General features: G+C 49.1%; 1 protein-coding gene across 1 annotated transcript; it reads left to right on the forward strand.

The window, feature by feature from the left end:
• The first annotated feature begins 2276 nt into the window (after positions 1–2276).
• On the forward strand, positions 2277–13087 carry LOC119941289 (vomeronasal type-2 receptor 26-like). The gene is made up of 7 exons (XM_038761664.1): positions 2277–2440; positions 3775–4072; positions 5265–5498; positions 6955–6966; positions 7162–7313; positions 9535–9707; positions 12180–13087. The coding sequence occupies exons 1-7, from the start codon at positions 2277–2279 to the stop codon at positions 13085–13087; spliced, it is 1941 nt and encodes a 646-aa protein (XP_038617592.1).
• The last annotated feature ends 3100 nt before the right edge of the window (positions 13088–16187 follow it).

Here is a 16187-nt window from a genome sequence, read left to right on the forward strand (position 1 = left end):
TGTCCCATGTGGGGCTCACAGTCTTGATCCCCATTTTACGGATGAGTTAAGTGAGGCACAGAGAAGTTAAGTGAATGCCCTTACCCTTGAATCTGCGCCCTTGGTGAGATGGTACTCATAGATGAGGCGTGCTGAGGAAAGTTGAAGAGAGCAAATGAGTTTGGGAAACAGGCTTCTTCTCAGTCCTGACTCAGGGTGTTGATACTGCCGGCCAAAAGGGACAGAGCAGTGTGCCTAGTGGGTAGAGCACGGGCCGGGAGTCATGGGATTGTGTTCTAATCCCCTCTCTGCCACTTGTCTGCTGTGTGACCTAGGGAAAGTCACTTTACTTTTCCATGCCACAGTTTTCTCATCTGTAAAATGGAGATTCAAAGAATGTTCTCCCTCCTAGGTAGACAGTGAGCACCATGTGGAACAGAGACTTGGTCTAAACTGTTTAACTTTCATCTATCCCATGCTGCAAATAGTACTTGACACATAGGAAGCAATGAATAAACTATAACCACAATCATAATAATAAAGCAGCATTGCCCAGCAGATGGAACACAGGCCTGGAAGCCCAAAGAACCTAGGTTCTAATCCCAGCTCTGCTACTTATCTGCTGTGTGATCTTAGGAAGTCCCTTAACTTCTGAAGCTCAATAATCTCATCTGGAAAATGGAGATTAAGACTGTGAGTCTCATACCAGACAGGGACTGTGTTCAACCCTTATTAACTTCTATCTACCCTAGCACTTAATACAGTGCTTTGCATAGAGTAAGCTTGTAACGAATACCATCAACTGAAATAAGGATAATAATAATCATAGTAATAATTATAGAGTACAACACTTATCTCTGTTCTGGGCAGTTCATTCCTAAAGAGGTTCCCATTCAGTGGACTCACTACCACTGTTCATCTGGAATATGTATAGGCAATGTAATAAATACATCCATCTAGGTTGTGGAAATCAAGAGGCTGGGGAAAGGAGCTCTGAGAAAAAGTCCTGAAATGGACACAGGATAATCAGGATAGTCCCTGTCCCACATAGAGCTCTCAGTCTGAGGGAGAAGTAGAAAAGATATTTCAACCCCATTTTACAGAGGAGGAAACTGAGGCCCAGAAAATTGAAGCGCTGTGCCCAAGATCACACAACAGGCAAGGCAGCCATGTTGATCTTAGAAGATGATGAGAAGCAGCATGGCCTAAGGGAAGGACCTGGGTTCTCATCCCATCTCCACCACCAAACTCTTGGGTAACCTTGGGCAAATCACTTCACTTCTCTGGGCCTCAGATCCCTCATCTGAATTGAATCCCCAATTCTGCCTTCTTAAACTGTGAAACCCATGAAGGACAGGGACTCTGTCCAACTTGCTGATCTTGTATCTACCCCAGCACTTGGCCCATAGTAAGTGCTATACCACAATAATTATTCTTATGTTCTCTGACTCCTGGGCTCTTCCTTTTTCCACTAGGCCACACTGTTCAGTCTGGAACACTGGATGCTCCAGAGACCACAGGAGCTTTTTGGTAAAGCGACACATAGCCTGAGGACACGTTGGTGTTTTAGATTTGAAGAAGAATCAAGTTCTTTTAGAGACCTGATTTCACTGAGGTTCTGGTTTCCTAGGTTCCCCCTGGATGATCTACATATCAATCAAACAATGGTGTCCACTGAGCACGTTCTGTGTACAGAGCACTGTACTAAGCAGTTGGGAGAGTACAATACAACCGACTTGGTAGGCATGCTCCCTGCCCACACTCAATCGATGCTATTTTTGGGTGCTTACTGTGCACAGAGCAGTGTCCCAGGCACAATACAAGAGAGTTGGCAGACACGTTTCCAACAGCTTCCTTTAGGGAATCGTGGGTACGCAGGTGCAGTTTACGAGGCCGTTTTCCTCAATGACTGTGATCGCAGCCTCTCTGGGAGGGGCCAGGAGAGCGAGGAGGAAGAGGAGTCTCAGAACACTTAGGCCACCGAAAACAAAGATCGTCAGGTGGAACCAGTAACTCTTGTATCAGGCTAAAGCATCCCTATAAATATTCCCCCTCCTCTGATCCCTCCACCGTCCTGGAGTGAGGACCGTCTCCAACCGGGCGCTGCACCAGTGTGTGGAACGAATCCTCAGGGGAGCCGGAAACGCTGAACAGCTCTCTCATCTCAACCACTCAGCCTCTGGATCAGCCTGTCGCTCCAGTGAGTAGTTTTCTCTTTGTGTTTTAGGACTGTGACCATGAGGTTTAGTCCTCTTTGGACCATCCTGTTCTCCCAGCTCCGTGCTGTCCAGTGCACGATGGTCAATGGTCTCTGCACCTTGAAGAGAAATTATTCCAGCGGGTACTACCAGGATGGAGATGCGGTGATTGGAGGACTCCTCTCTCTGGATATGATTGCGAATAATATTGGAATATTTGAGGACATCACAGAACCACCGTCTTTCCTTCCTGATACCGCAGAGTAAGTGTTTCTGTTTCCCCGGATGTAGGACGGGCGGGAAAGGAGCGGGAGATGACACGATTGGGTGGGGGAGAAAGGAAGGGCAATGGGCACGAGTGCGGGGACGCAGATAATAATAACAATAATGATATTTGTTAAGCACTTACTATGTGCCAGGCACTGTACTAAGCGCTGGGGTGGATTCAAGTAAATCAAGGTGGACACGTTCCCTGCTCCATTTGAGGCTCACACTCTCGATCCCCATTTGACAGATGAGGTAACTGAGGCACAGAGAAGTGAAATGACTTTCTCGAGGTCACAGAGCAGAGAAGTGGTGGAGTCACAATTGGCTTTAAAGTTCTCCATTGCCTTGCTTCCGCCTACCTCACCTCCCTTCTCTCCTTCTCCATCCCAGCCCGCACACCTCCCTCCTCTGCTGCTAACCTTCTCACTGTGCCTCGTTCTTGCCTGTCCCGCCATCGACCCCTGACCCACGTCCTATCTCGAGCCTGGAATGCCCTCCTTCCTCACAAAAAATCACACCCTTCAAAGTCCTACTGAAATCTCACCTCCTCCAGGAGGCCTTCCCAGACAAAGTCCCCCTTTTCATCTCCCCCAAATCTCTCCAACTTGCTCCCAGTGCTCTACCCACTTCCCCGCCACACAACACTTCTGTATATATGTACATATCTATAGCTCTATTATTTGTATTAATGCCTGTTTTACTTCTTCTGATGTCTTTAATTCTATTTATGTATTTATTCATTTATATTGATGCTATTGATGCCTGTTTACTTGTTTTGATGTCGGTCTCCCCCTTCTGGACTGCGAGCCCGTTGTGGGCAGGGATTGTCCCTATTTGTTGCTGACTTGTACTTTCCAAGCGCGTAGCACAGTGCTCTGCACACAGTAAGCGCTCAATAAATATGATTGAATAAATGAATGAACCCATGACCTTCTGGCTCTCAGACCTGTACTCTATCCACCATGCCATGTCCATGGTATTGATGTCTGCGGGCAAGGGTCAAGGTTTAGAACCCATGTGTAGCTATTCAGGAAACTCAGATTAATCAGTCAGTGGCATTCCTAGGTGCCAGGCACTGTATAAAGCACTGGCGTAGATTCAAACTAATCAGATTGGACACAGTTCTTGTTACACATGGGGCTCACAGTCTTCATCCCCATTTCAGAGATGAGGTAACTGCTGCTCAGAGAAGCAGAGTGACTCACCCAAGGTTACCCAGCGGGAAGCGGTGGAGCTGGGTTTGGAACCCAGGTCCATCTGACTCCCCAGTCTCAGCCCTTGGCGCTACATCCCGACCCTTCAGGGTCATCTCCCGTCCTTTCCGATACAGATACTTCACTAAACACTACCAGCATCTCCTGGCCCTGGTGTTTGCCGTGGAGGAGATCAACAAGGACCTCAGCCTGTTACCCAATATTTCCCTGGGCTTCCACATCTTTAACGTCCACTTCCTGGGTACGATCACAGCCGAGAGTACCATGGCTCTACTCTCGGGGAAAGCCGAGACGGTCCCCAACTACAGCTGTGAACCGGAGCAGCGGGACAAACTGCTGGCCGTCATAGGAGGGATGACTTCAGTGGTGACCACGACAGGCTCCTGGCTCCTGGGACTCCATAAGCACCCTCAGGTAAGTGATCCCGTCAGTAAGGGGCAGACCATTCAATCGTATTTACTGAGCGCTTATTAGGTGCAGAGCTCTGAACTAAGCGCTCGGAGAGTATTCTCTAACAATAAACAGACACATTATCTGCTCACAGAGAGCTGAAAGTCTGGAGGACCGACTTTGAGTTGTTGTTGTTCCTGTTGTTGTCTCTTTATGGTATCCATTAAACACTTACTAAGTGCCAGGCACTGCCCTAAACCCTGTCCCATGTACATTCCAAGGCAGGGCAACTCCCTCGAAGGAGCCAAAGGTGATGAAATTAATGAGAATATATCTATTCCTATAGATGCTCTGAATTATGTATTTAGACCACCTGAGTTGTAAATACTGCTCAGTTCACTTTCCCCATTCTAGACTTCTTCTAGACTGAGCCCGCTGTTGGGTAGGGACCGTCTCTATAAGTTGCCAACTTGTACTTCCCAAGCGCTTAGTACAATGGTCTGCATACAGTAAGCGCTCAATAAATACGACTGAATGAATGAATGAATGAATGAATTCCGGTATAAAGGCAGGGAATGTTTCACTTTCTGAATAATTTCGGTACTTTTCAAGCCTGTCCAGCGCTGTTCAAAAGCTGGGGAAGATACAGGATGATCGGATCAGACCCAATCCCTGTTCCTGTAGAAAAAGGAGGGAGAACAGGTATTGGAGCCCCATTTTACATATGAGGAAGTGAAGCAACTTGCCCAGGGTCTCTCAGTAGGTCAGTGGCAGAGCTGGGAACGAAACCCAGGATTTCCACTAGGCCACGCGGCTTCCCAGGTCCTCAGTGATATTCCATGCTTCCCAAGTGCCTAATAAAATGCATCCCACCAAGGAAAGCAGAGCTTAGCTCAGATTGATTTTCAGATTGCCCCTGGAACATCCCCAGGCAGGAAATACTTCAAAGGAGCCAAAGGCAATGGAAGGCACTGGTGTCTTTTCCCAGAATGGTATAGGCTGACCCTCTGTAGACTGTTATCCCCTTATAGGCAGGAAGCCTGTCTATCAGCTCTGCTGTACTCTCCCAAGTGTGTAATACAGGGGTCTACACGTAGTAAGCCCTCAGTAAATCCCATGATTGAGCGATCGATTTGGGAACATGGAGCAATGATGTCTATCTCCCGCTATGTTCACTCCAGAGTCCCCTCTCCCCCCGGCTCTGTCTTCCGTGTAGATCTCCTACGGCCCAGAGGACCCCAATCTCAGAGATAAGACCCTCTTCCCGTCTCTCTATCAGATCTCTGAGAGTTCTTTGGCTCTGCCCTCGGGGATGGTCCGTCTCATGAAACATTTTCACTGGGTCTGGATCGGCCTCCTGGTCTCCGATGACATTCGAGGGGAGACGTTTGCCGCTGTCCTAATGGAAGAGATGGCCAAGAATGGAATCTGTGTGGCTTATGTTCAAAGAGTCTACGGACTTTTTAGTCATAGTGTACATGCATCCTACTGTAACCACAAACAAATGATTACATCCTCGGCGAATGTGGTCGCTGCCTATGGGGATACATTCTCTTTAAGGTTATTTTTACATTGTATAGAGGAGATACCCATTCACGGAAAAGTCTGGATCACCACATCCGACTGGGATTTTACATCGAATACCTATTTCAGAAATAACACCTTTTTCCAGGGCTCCCTGATATTCTCAGTCCATAGGAAAATGATTGCGGGTTTCAGGGATTTCCAAAGAACCATGAACCCTCAGAAATATCCACAGGATGTGTTTCTACTGGCATTCTGGCGGTGGATATTTCATTGTCCAGGATTATTTGAACGTGGTGGCCTGACAGTGTGTGAAGGAAACAGTACGTTGGAGAGCAGGCCCCTGGACCTCTGGGATATGAACCTGTCTCCCCAGAGTTACAACGTGTACAGCGCTGTCTATGCCATAGCTCATGCCCTCCACCAAGAGATCTTGGCAGAGAAGGACACGGAGACTTCAGGAGATGGTCCAAGTCGGGTTCCTCGTCCATGGCAGGTAATTCTCCCCTCCCTCCCTCCCTCCCTGTGGCACATCCTAAGAAGGCTCTTGTCCCTATGTGCCCCACTTAACAAGAATGCAGGTATTTGAGTTCCTGGATATCTTCCAAGTGGGTTTGGCCAAGGATGACCATTCCAGGATCAGAGAATCGTTCACTTTTTTTGTCTTAAGTTGTATTTGTTAAGCTCCGACTCTATGCCAGGCACATTCTAAGTGCTGGGGAACATACTAGCTAATCAGGTTGGACTCAATCCAAGTCCCACTTAGAGCTCCTAATCTTAGTCCCCGTTTGAGAGATGAAGGAAGTGAGACCCAGCTAAGTGAAATGACTTGCCTAGGGTCACCCAGCCGATGTGTGGCAGAGCTGGGATGAGAACCCAGGTCCTTGGGACTCCCAGGCCCAGGCTCTATGCACCAGGCAACACTGATTCTTCGGTGACTTCAATCACCAGTGTTTCTCTTTCCCTCCAGCTCCACTCGTCCCTGAAGAAACCTCGGGTCCACATCGGCACCGGTGAGCAGGTCCATTTGGATGACCCCAGCTGCTCCACCAGTAGGTTCGACATCCTGAACTATCAGATTTTACAGAATGGCACCAAACTCTATGTCAGAGTGGGAGAGTTCACGCCCCTGGCCTCAGCCGGACAAGATTTCACCATCAGTAAGGAGAAGATAATGTTGGTCGGGCTGTCTTCTCAGGTAAAGAATGAAGAAGGGGGAGGAGGAGGAGCGAGAGGAAAGAAAGAAGGAGGTGGAGCAGGAGGAGGGTGGGATGGCCTGCATCCTGCAACAAACGGCCTACGGAGTCGTCTTCTCCGTGGCCATTTCTGTCGTGTTGTTGGAGATGGTCACGGTGGTCCTACAGTGCTCTGCACACAGTAAGCGCTCAATAAATACGATTGATTGATTGATTGATTGATTCAGGGCCACTGGGCTGGGAAGCACGATCAGGACGTGGCTGGGACCTAGGGCGCCTTCCACCAACGTCGACGTCTGCTTCCTGGTCCAAGTGGGCATCTGCACGCTCTGGCTGGGGACTTCCCCGTCTGCTCCACCCCCTCCGTTCCCTGATGTGGACGTGGCGTCCGAGGTCGGAGTCATCGTCGTCCAGTTTAACGAGGGTTCCGCCCTCACCTTCTACTGCGTCCTGGGCTATGTGGGGCTCCTGACCATGGCCAGCCTTCTGGTAGCCTTACTGGCCAGGAAGCTGCCAGACAGCTTCAGTGAGGCCAATTCGGGCAGGTATCCACACCACCCTCTGTCCCCCAGCCCTTCTGTCCATCACCATAATTCATTTTAATGTCTATCTCCCCCTCCGGCCTCGTTGTGGGCAGTGAGCGTGTCTTACAACTCTGTTCTATTGTACTCTTCTAAGTATATACTACAGTGTTCTGCACGCAGTAGTGCTCAATAAATACCACTGATTGATCGGTTGATGGAGGAGGCATTATTCGATGAGATCTGAGGTTGTCATCTGGGACCAGAAGTCGGTAGGACTGTACAACCGGATGAAATGAAATGAGGAAACTCCTTATCGCTGGATTTAAAGCACTCGATCAGCTCACCCCCTCCTACCTTACTTTCATTCAGTCAGTCAGTTGTATATATGGAGCACTTACTTTGTTCAGAGCCCTGTACTAAGCACTTGGGAGAATACAATGCAACAATAAACAAACACATTCCCGGCTCACGATGAGCTTGCAGACTAGAAGTGGAGACCGACATTAATATGAATATATAAATTACCTCACTGATCTCCTACTACACTCCAGCCCGCACACTCCACTCCTCAAGCATCAGCTTCCTTGCCCAGCCTACATCTCATTGTTCTCACCGCCTACCCCTATACCACGTCCTCTCTCTGGCCTGGAACTCCCTCTCTTTTCATGTACACCAGACCACCATTCTCCCCACTTTCAAAGTCTTATAAAGGTCACTTTTCCTCCAAGAGGCCTTCCCCGATTAAGCCCACCTTTCCCAGCACCCTCTTCCTTCTGCATCATCTATGAGCTTGGATCTGTGCCCTGTGGACGTTCAATATTCATCCCAAAGCACTTATGTACATAGCTATGCATTCTCTACGAAAAATTGATTTTTTTATAGTAGTGCCTGTCTTGCCCCCTAGACTGTAAGCTTACTGTGCACAGGGAATGTGTCCACCAAATCTGTTGCATTGTAGTCTCCCAAGTGCTTTGTGGGCAGGGAATGTGTCTATTTATTGCTGATGAGAACTCTCCCAGGCACAAAATACAGTGTTTCGTACACAGTAAACACTCACTTAATATGAATGAATGAGTGAAGTGCTTAATATTAGACTCTGCTCACAGTAAGTGCTCAATAAATTCATTCATTTATTCGTATTTATAGCGCACTTACTGTGTGCAGAGTACTGAACTAAGCGCTTGGAAAGTACAATATGGCAATAAAGAGAGACAATCCTTGCCCACAACGAGTTTACGGTCGAGAAAGGGGGATGACAGACATTAAAACGAGTAAATAGGCATCAATGGAAGAAATAGAATTATAGATATATACATATATACACAAGTGCAGGGCGAGGGGAAGAAGAGAAAAGGGAGCGAGTCAAGGTGACACGGAAGGGAGATGGGGCTGAAGAAAAGGGAGCTTAGTCTGGCAAGGCCTCTTGAAGGAGTTGTGCCTTCAGTAGGGCGTTGAAGGGGGGGAGAGTGATTGGTGGATTTGAAAAGGAAGGGCGTTCCAGGCCAGAGGTTGGACGTGGGCCAGGAGTCAGAGTCAAGACAGTTAAGATGGAGGCCCAGCATGAAGTTTAGCACCAGAGGAGCACAGTGCGGGCTAGTGTGTAGAAGGAGAGAAGGGAAATAAAGTAAGAAAGGGCAAGGTGATGGAGAGTTTTGAAACCAATAGTGAGGGGTTTTCGTTTGATACGGAGGTTGATAGGCAACCAGTGGACATTTTTGAGGAGGGGGGTGACATGCCCAGAGCGTTTCTTTCCTTGCAGCAGAGTGAAATATCGACTGAAGTGGGGAGAGGCAGGAGGTTGGGAGGTCAGAAAGAAGGCTGATGCAGTAATCCAGTTGGGATAGGATGAGTGTTTGGTTGGAGAGGAAAGGGTGGATCTTGGCGATTTAGTGAAGATGAGACCAACAGGAATTGGTGACAGATTATAAATGTGGCGTTAATGAGAGATAGGAGTCAAGAATGACATCAAGTTTACGGGCTTGTGAGACAAGAAGGATGGTTGTGCTGTCATCAGTGATGGGAATGTTCGGAGGATGACAGGATCAAAAAATGCCATTGATCAGTCAGTAAGTCACACTTTTTGAGCACCTACTGTGTGCAGAGCACTGTACTAAGTGCTGGGGAAAGCATAATATAACAATTGAACAGGTACGACAAACTTACAGCCTAGAGGGTGACATAGACATTAATATAAATAAATGAATTGCAGATGTGTGCATGACTGCCATGGGGCTGGAAACAGGGATGAATTTAGAGACCACTGCAGTTTCCCTCTTCTCCTACTCGCGCAGACCCCCCGCTCCGTGTGTAGCGAGAGCTGCCGGCCGGGATTTAGGAAAACAGCTCGGGAAGGGAAAGCCTCCTGCTGCTACGACTGCGTGCCCTGTGCCAAGGGAGAGATCAGCAACCAGACCGGTAGGTGTCCTCCTAGGACCGTGCTTTCCCGGCTAACAGTGTTGGGCCAGGCGGGACAATCCGGGAGAGCTTTTGAAATGTGATATGATAGATGATATACATCAGCGCTTAAACTAGTACTTGGCACATAGTAAGTGCTTCACAAATACCATCATCATCATCGTCATGTATGATATATGATATGATTGTGATATTTGTTAAGCGTTTATTAGGTGTCTACAGAAGCAGCATGGCCTAGTGGATAAATCACAGGCCTGGGAATCTGAAGGACTTGGGTTTTAATTCTAAACTCCTTCACATGTCTGTACTGTGACCTTAGACAAGCCCCTTCACTTCTTTGGGCCTCAGTTCCTTCATCTGTAAAATGGGGATTGAGACTGTGAGGACCAGGTGGGACAGGGACTGGGTCCAATTGGGTAAACTTGTATTTACCCCAGTGCTCAGTACAGTGCCCAGCACATAGTAAGAATTTAACAAATATCATTCAGAAAGAGAAAAAAAAGCACTATTCTAAGCGCTGGGGCAAACATGTTGGGGACAGTTTCTGCCCCACATGAGACTCATAGTCTTAGTAGGAGGGAGAACAGGAATTTAATCCCCAATTTACGATTGAGGAAACTGAGGCCCAGAAAATTGAAGTGGCTTGCCCCAGATTATAAAACAGGCAAGTAGTAGAGGAGGGATTTGAACCCAGGTCCTCTGATTTGCAGAGTGCCATTCTTTCTCTACACCACACGGTAATAAACCTGTAGCAGCCACTGAGGCATAATAATAATAATGATGATAATAATAGTAATAATGGTATTATCCAAGCACTTACTATGTGCAAGGCACTGTACTAAGCGTTGGGGTAGATACAAGCAAACCGGGTTGGACATAGCTCCTGTCCCACGTGGGGCTCACAGTCTCAATCCCCAATTTACAGATGAGGTAACTGAAGAAAAGAGAAGTAAAGTGACTTGCCCAAGGTCACACAGCAGGTAAGAGGTGGAGATGGGATTAGAACCCATGACCTTCTGACTCCCAGTTCCATGCTCTATCCACTATGCCATACTGCTTCTCTTTCTACCTAGTGGAAGTAGACCCGGGCCTGGGAGTCAGAGGACTCGGGTTCAAATTTAGTCTCTGTCACTGGTCTGCTCTGTGACCTTGGACAAGTCATTTCATTTCCCTGTGCCCCAGTTTCTTCATCTGCCAAATGGGGATTCAATCCCTGTTCTCCCTCCTACTTAGGGTGTGAGCCCCATTTAGGATCTAATGATCTTCTATCTACTCCAGCACTTAGTTCACTTCTTGGCATGTAGTAGGTGCTTAATATTAACAAATGCCACAGTAATTCTGATCTGAGCCTCAGTCTCTGACATAAGCACTAAGATATTTGGCGGTTTATTATTATTATTACATTTTCTGTTAAGCTTCTACCTTTACTATCTGCTAGGGTAGATATCAGCTAAGCAGGTGGAACACAGTCTCCATCAGAAATGAGGCTTACATTCTCAATTCCCATTTTACAGCTAGGTAAATGAGGCAAAGAGAAGTGATTTGCACAAATTCCCCCAGAGAAAAGTGGCAGAGCTAGGATTAGAACCCAGGTCTTTGGACTCCCAGGGCCAGGCTCCATCCACTAGGCCAGGTGGGAGGTGGAGAGCAAGGGACACTTGGAACCCCCAGCCTCCTCCTCACCCTATTGTCTCTTTGGGGTCCATTCATTCAATCATTCATTCCAACGTATTTAATCAACACTTACTATGTATTAAGCGCTTGGGGGAGTGCAATACAGCAATAAACAGCCACATTGGACTCTAGTCTACAGCCATTGCTATGTGGGAGGCTTCCTTTATGTCCCTGTCAATCAATCAATCAATGCTATTGATTGAGCACCTACTGAGTGCAGAACACTCTACTAAGCCCTTCGGAGAGTACAGTACAGCAGAGTTGGTAGACATGTTCTCTGCCCACAGTCAATCAACGGTATTAATGGAGTGCTTACTGTGTGCAGAGCACTGTATTGAGTGCATGGGAGAGTAGAATATAACAGTTGGTAGGCATGTAACCTGCCCGCAAGGAGCTTACCGTCTTGAAGTGGACACAGACATTAAAATGAATTATGAACACGGGCAGGAGGGCTGTGAAGTTGAGCGGGGTGGAGGTCAACACGTGGGACAAATCCAAATGTAAGTAAGTAATGCAACAGGGCAGACTGAACCAAACCCATAGGTCGAATCGATGAATGGTATTTCTTGAGCACTTACTGTGTGCAAAGCACTGTATCAAGCACTTGTGAGAGTGCTATGTAACGGAGTCATTTGACACGTTCCAGTCCTTCAGGAGAAGCTCCTTCTTCCATCTGATTTTTCTAGTTGCTCTTCTCTGCATTTCCTTTGCCCCTATATTACCGACATCCGTCTCCCGGGGACTGGAATTTCATGCCTCTCCCCAAATGAGGTGTAAAATTCCACTTATTCCTTTCAGATGTGGAGCAATGCATCAAGTGCCCCAAAGATGAATTTCCAAATCCTCAAAGAGATCAGTGTGTCCCGAAAACCGTGGTCTTCCTTTCCTACAAGGAGCCTCTGGGAATGATTCTGGTGTCCTTAGCCCTCTGTTTCTCTCTCCTCACCGCTCTGGTTTGGGGGGTCTTCATCCGCCACCGGGACACCCCCGTAGTGAAAGCTAACCACCGTGGTCTCAGTTACACCCTCCTCGCGGCCCTCCTACTCTGCTTCCTGTCCTCCTTGACCTTCGTCGGCCTCCCCAGCCTGGCCACCTGCCTCCTGCGACAGATAACCTTCGGAATCACCTTCTCCTTGGCCGTTTCCTCCGTGTTGGCCAAGACGGTCACCGTGGTCCTGGCCTTCAGGGCCACTGGGCTGGGGAGCGGGATCAGGAGATGGCTGGGGCCCAGGGTGCCTTCCTCCATCGTCTGCGTCTGCTCCCTGGTACAAGTGGGCATCTGCACAGTCTGGCTGGGGACCTTCCCACCGTTCCCCGACGCAGACATGGTATCCGAGGCCGGTGCCATTGTAGTCCAGTGCAATGAGGGCTCTGCTGTCGCCTTCTACTGCGTCCTGGGCTACATGGGGCTTCTGGCCCTGGTCAGCCTCACGGTGGCCTTCCTGGCCCGGAACCTGCCGGACAGCTTCAACGAGACCAAGTTCATCACGTTCAGCATGCTGGTATTCTGCAGCGTCTGGGTCTCCTTCCTGCCCACCTACCTGAGCACCAGGGGCAAGGCCATGGTGGCCGTGGAGGTCTTCTCCATCCTAACCTCCAGTGCCGGGCTCCTCGGCTGCATCTTCGGGCCCAAGGTCTACGTGATCCTGCTGAGGCCGGACAGGAACACAAAACGGCGGATCCTGGGGAGGCAGGGGAATCCTTAACCCGGGCAAGATCGGGCGATACTCCTGGGGCCAGGTTCGGGAAGGTAAGGCCTTAAAGGTGAGCGTTCGAATGTCATCCCCTCCCCACCGCCACGCTAGTCCATGGGTGACTTCTAGAAGGCTCCATTTCACCTGAGGTGATTTCCCGCTTTGGCTCCCAAAACCTCCACTTTCCTTCCTTCCAATCGGTCTCTGACCTCTGGTCAGTGGTCGGTCCTGAGGGCCTGAGCTCGGACGAGAAGAATGTCAATCTTCGTTCTCTGGAGGAGGTCGAGGACAGTGCCTCCCGCAGGCAGGAGAAGGAGGCTGATCCCTACAGGCCTGCCTTGGGTTTTTCAGAGAGCCCTATTCGAGTGGGATATGGCACATCAATCCTGAATCAGTCTCCGCTCTGGGCCTCTGATCCTATTCGTCCCATCTCTCCGCTTTTCTCACTTCCCTCACCCCTCTCCTTGGCCCCCTCACACCAACTAATGCAGCCAGCAGCTCACTCTTCTCCACGTCTTCCCTAGGTTACCCACTTCCTTCAAGCCTTGTCCTGATCATTCAATCGATTGATAGTATTTATTAAGTGCTTACTTTGTAAAAAGCACTGTACTAAGTACCTGGGAGAGTACACTGTAACAGAGTTAGTAGACATCCTCCCCGCCCACAACAAGCTTCCTGCCCTGGTCTTCCCTTTCTGAAACCTCCCAGCCAGTGCTGAAAGGCCCAAGGGCAGAGTTCTGTCAACATGGGCAGTGGACTCTGGACATAATACTCTGGGCCAGAATCTGGGGTCCTGGGTCCCCCCTCACTCCCCATTGTGGGAGCCAGGTAATAAAAAGCCGTGTGGCTTAATCAGAAGCAGTGCGATCTAGTGGAAAGATCATGGGCCTGAAAATCAGAGGACCTGGGATTTAATTCCGGCTCTGCCATTTGTCTTTGGAGTGAACTCCGGAAAGTAATTTCCCTTCTCTGGGTCTGTTTTCTCGCCTGTAAAATGGGGATTAAGACTGTGAGCCCTATGTGGGACAGGGACTGGGTCCCACCTGATGATCCTGTGGCAACCCCAGCCCTTAGAACAGCACCTGGCACATAGCAAGCTCCTAACAGATTCCATGACAAAATAAAAAGGAACCAGGGCAGCAAAATGCATGATTCTTTCTGCCCCATAGGTGTCCCGCGGCCTCAGTTTCCCAGTTTCTACCAGCCCCAGCCACCGAGGGCAAACTGCATCTCCACTTTCCACGTCCCTGGCTGCCTATTCCGCTGTTTCTGTGCATGTGGGGAGCCCGGTTTTGTCGTGGCCCTGGTTTCCACACTGTTTGTCCCTGAAATCCCCAGTCCATCACCCGACTGCTTTCCCCGGGTGAGGAGAGTCCACTCCAGGCCCCCTCACCAAGGCACGGGGAAGTAGGAAGGGAGAAATGAGGAAGGCAAGAAAACGGTCAAACCACTGCTCTTCAGAGCTTAGAGAAAGGAAGAAAAGAAGTCACATCGTTGGAGAATAATCTTCTATTTTGGTGGGGAAATAGGGGAATGTTTGTCGTGGGAATGTGGGAAAGTGAAGGTTCCTGTCAGGTAAATTCAATAATAATAATAATAATAATAATAATAATAATGACATTTGTTAAGAGCTTACTATGTGCAAAGCCCTGTTCTAAGCGCTGCGGAGGATGCAAGGTGATCAGATTGTCCCACGTGGGGCTCATAGTCTTCATCTCCATTTTACAGATGAGGTAACCGAGGCACAGAGAAGTTAGGTGACTTGCCCAAAGTCACACAGCGGACAGTTGGTAGATCCGGAATTTGAACCCATGACCTCTGACTCCAAAGCACGTGCTCTTTCCTTTGAGCCACACTGCTCTAAACTGTAAGTTCATTGCGGGCAGGGAATATGTCTAGCAGCTCTGTTGTACTCTCTCAAGTGCTTAGTATAGCCCTCTGTATACAGGAAGTGCTCAATAAATACCACTGATTGACCTGTCGATTCTTCCCCTACGTCCCACCAATGCTGGTGGTCTTTGGTTCTGGTTCAGAGCAGAAAAGGTTCTCACAGAAAGTCATATCCATTGCGTGAGAGGCAGCATTGCCCAGTGGATAGAGCACAGCCTGGGAGTAAGAAAGACCTGGATTCTCATCCAGGTTTTACCAATTGTTTGCTCTGTGACCTTAGGCAAGTCACTTCACTTCTCCGGGCCTCAGTTCCCTCATCTGCAAAATGGGGATTAAGACTAGGAGCCCCAAGTGGGACACGGACTGCGGCCAACCCAATTATCCTGTGTCTACCCCAATATTTAGTACAGTGCCTGGCACATAGTAAGTGCTTAACAGATGTCACAATCACTATTATTATTTTTTAGAACAGGCAGATGCTATGCCAGAGTAAACCCCACCCTTTCACAGACGAGCCAAATTAGAAGCAAGGGTGAATTCCGAAGGAAGATAACTCCCAGAGAGTGAAGGCAATGCCTCAGGAGCTTTATTGAAGAGCAGGGCCCACGCATCCCTAGGAAGTCCTGCAGGGATGTGGGTCTTTTCCCAGGCCAAGGAGATGGATTCTGAGATTTGGAAATCAGGAGCCTGGATAGCCCTCTCTTCCCAGAGGGAGGCTAAGGCAGGGAGGAGGGGATGACCAATGAGTCTAGCCCGGGGTCGGGGCCGGTGTCTCCTCGGCGACCAGCGGGACCCTCCTCGGTTCTCTCCTCCTCCATGTCCAAAGGCAGGACAGGAGCTTCCAGGACGGGGACATGAGTCTGAGGACCTCAGGCCAGCGGAAACCAGCTCTTTCCCTTTGAACACGTTGTGGATGTAGTGCCGGGAAGTCCGTCTGTACACCCCAAATGCGGTGCTCAACTTCCCATTCCGTTTGACGGTCAGCTTCACCGGGAACTGAAAGGTGACCTCTTTGTTGACCATCTGGACGGTCAGCTCCTTGCAGCGAGGCTTGGTGACCGGGAGGGCCACCTGCACCTTGTTCTTAATCATGATGCACTAGGCCTTCCAGACCTCCAAATTTGAAGGAATGCGTGGTGCAGACGTCCAGCTCTTTGCTGATGGTGCTGGTGTACGTCTGTGCCACGTCGGTGAAGTTGGCTCCCACCCGCCGATCCACGAC

This window comes from Tachyglossus aculeatus, chromosome 20 (assembly GCF_015852505.1).
Source record: "Tachyglossus aculeatus isolate mTacAcu1 chromosome 20, mTacAcu1.pri, whole genome shotgun sequence".
NCBI lineage: Eukaryota > Metazoa > Chordata > Mammalia > Monotremata > Tachyglossidae > Tachyglossus > Tachyglossus aculeatus.

Coding starts and splice junctions, on each gene's coding strand:
- LOC119941289 (XM_038761664.1), top strand. CDS start 2,277: ATGGTCAATGGTCTCTGCACCTTGAAGAGAAATTATTCCAGCGGGTAC. Junction 2,441..3,774: donor TTCCTTCCTGATACCGCAGA/GTAAGTGTTTCT, acceptor TTTCCGATACAG/ATACTTCACTAAACACTACC. Junction 9,708..12,179: donor AGAGATCAGCAACCAGACCG/GTAGGTGTCCTC, acceptor TATTCCTTTCAG/ATGTGGAGCAATGCATCAAG.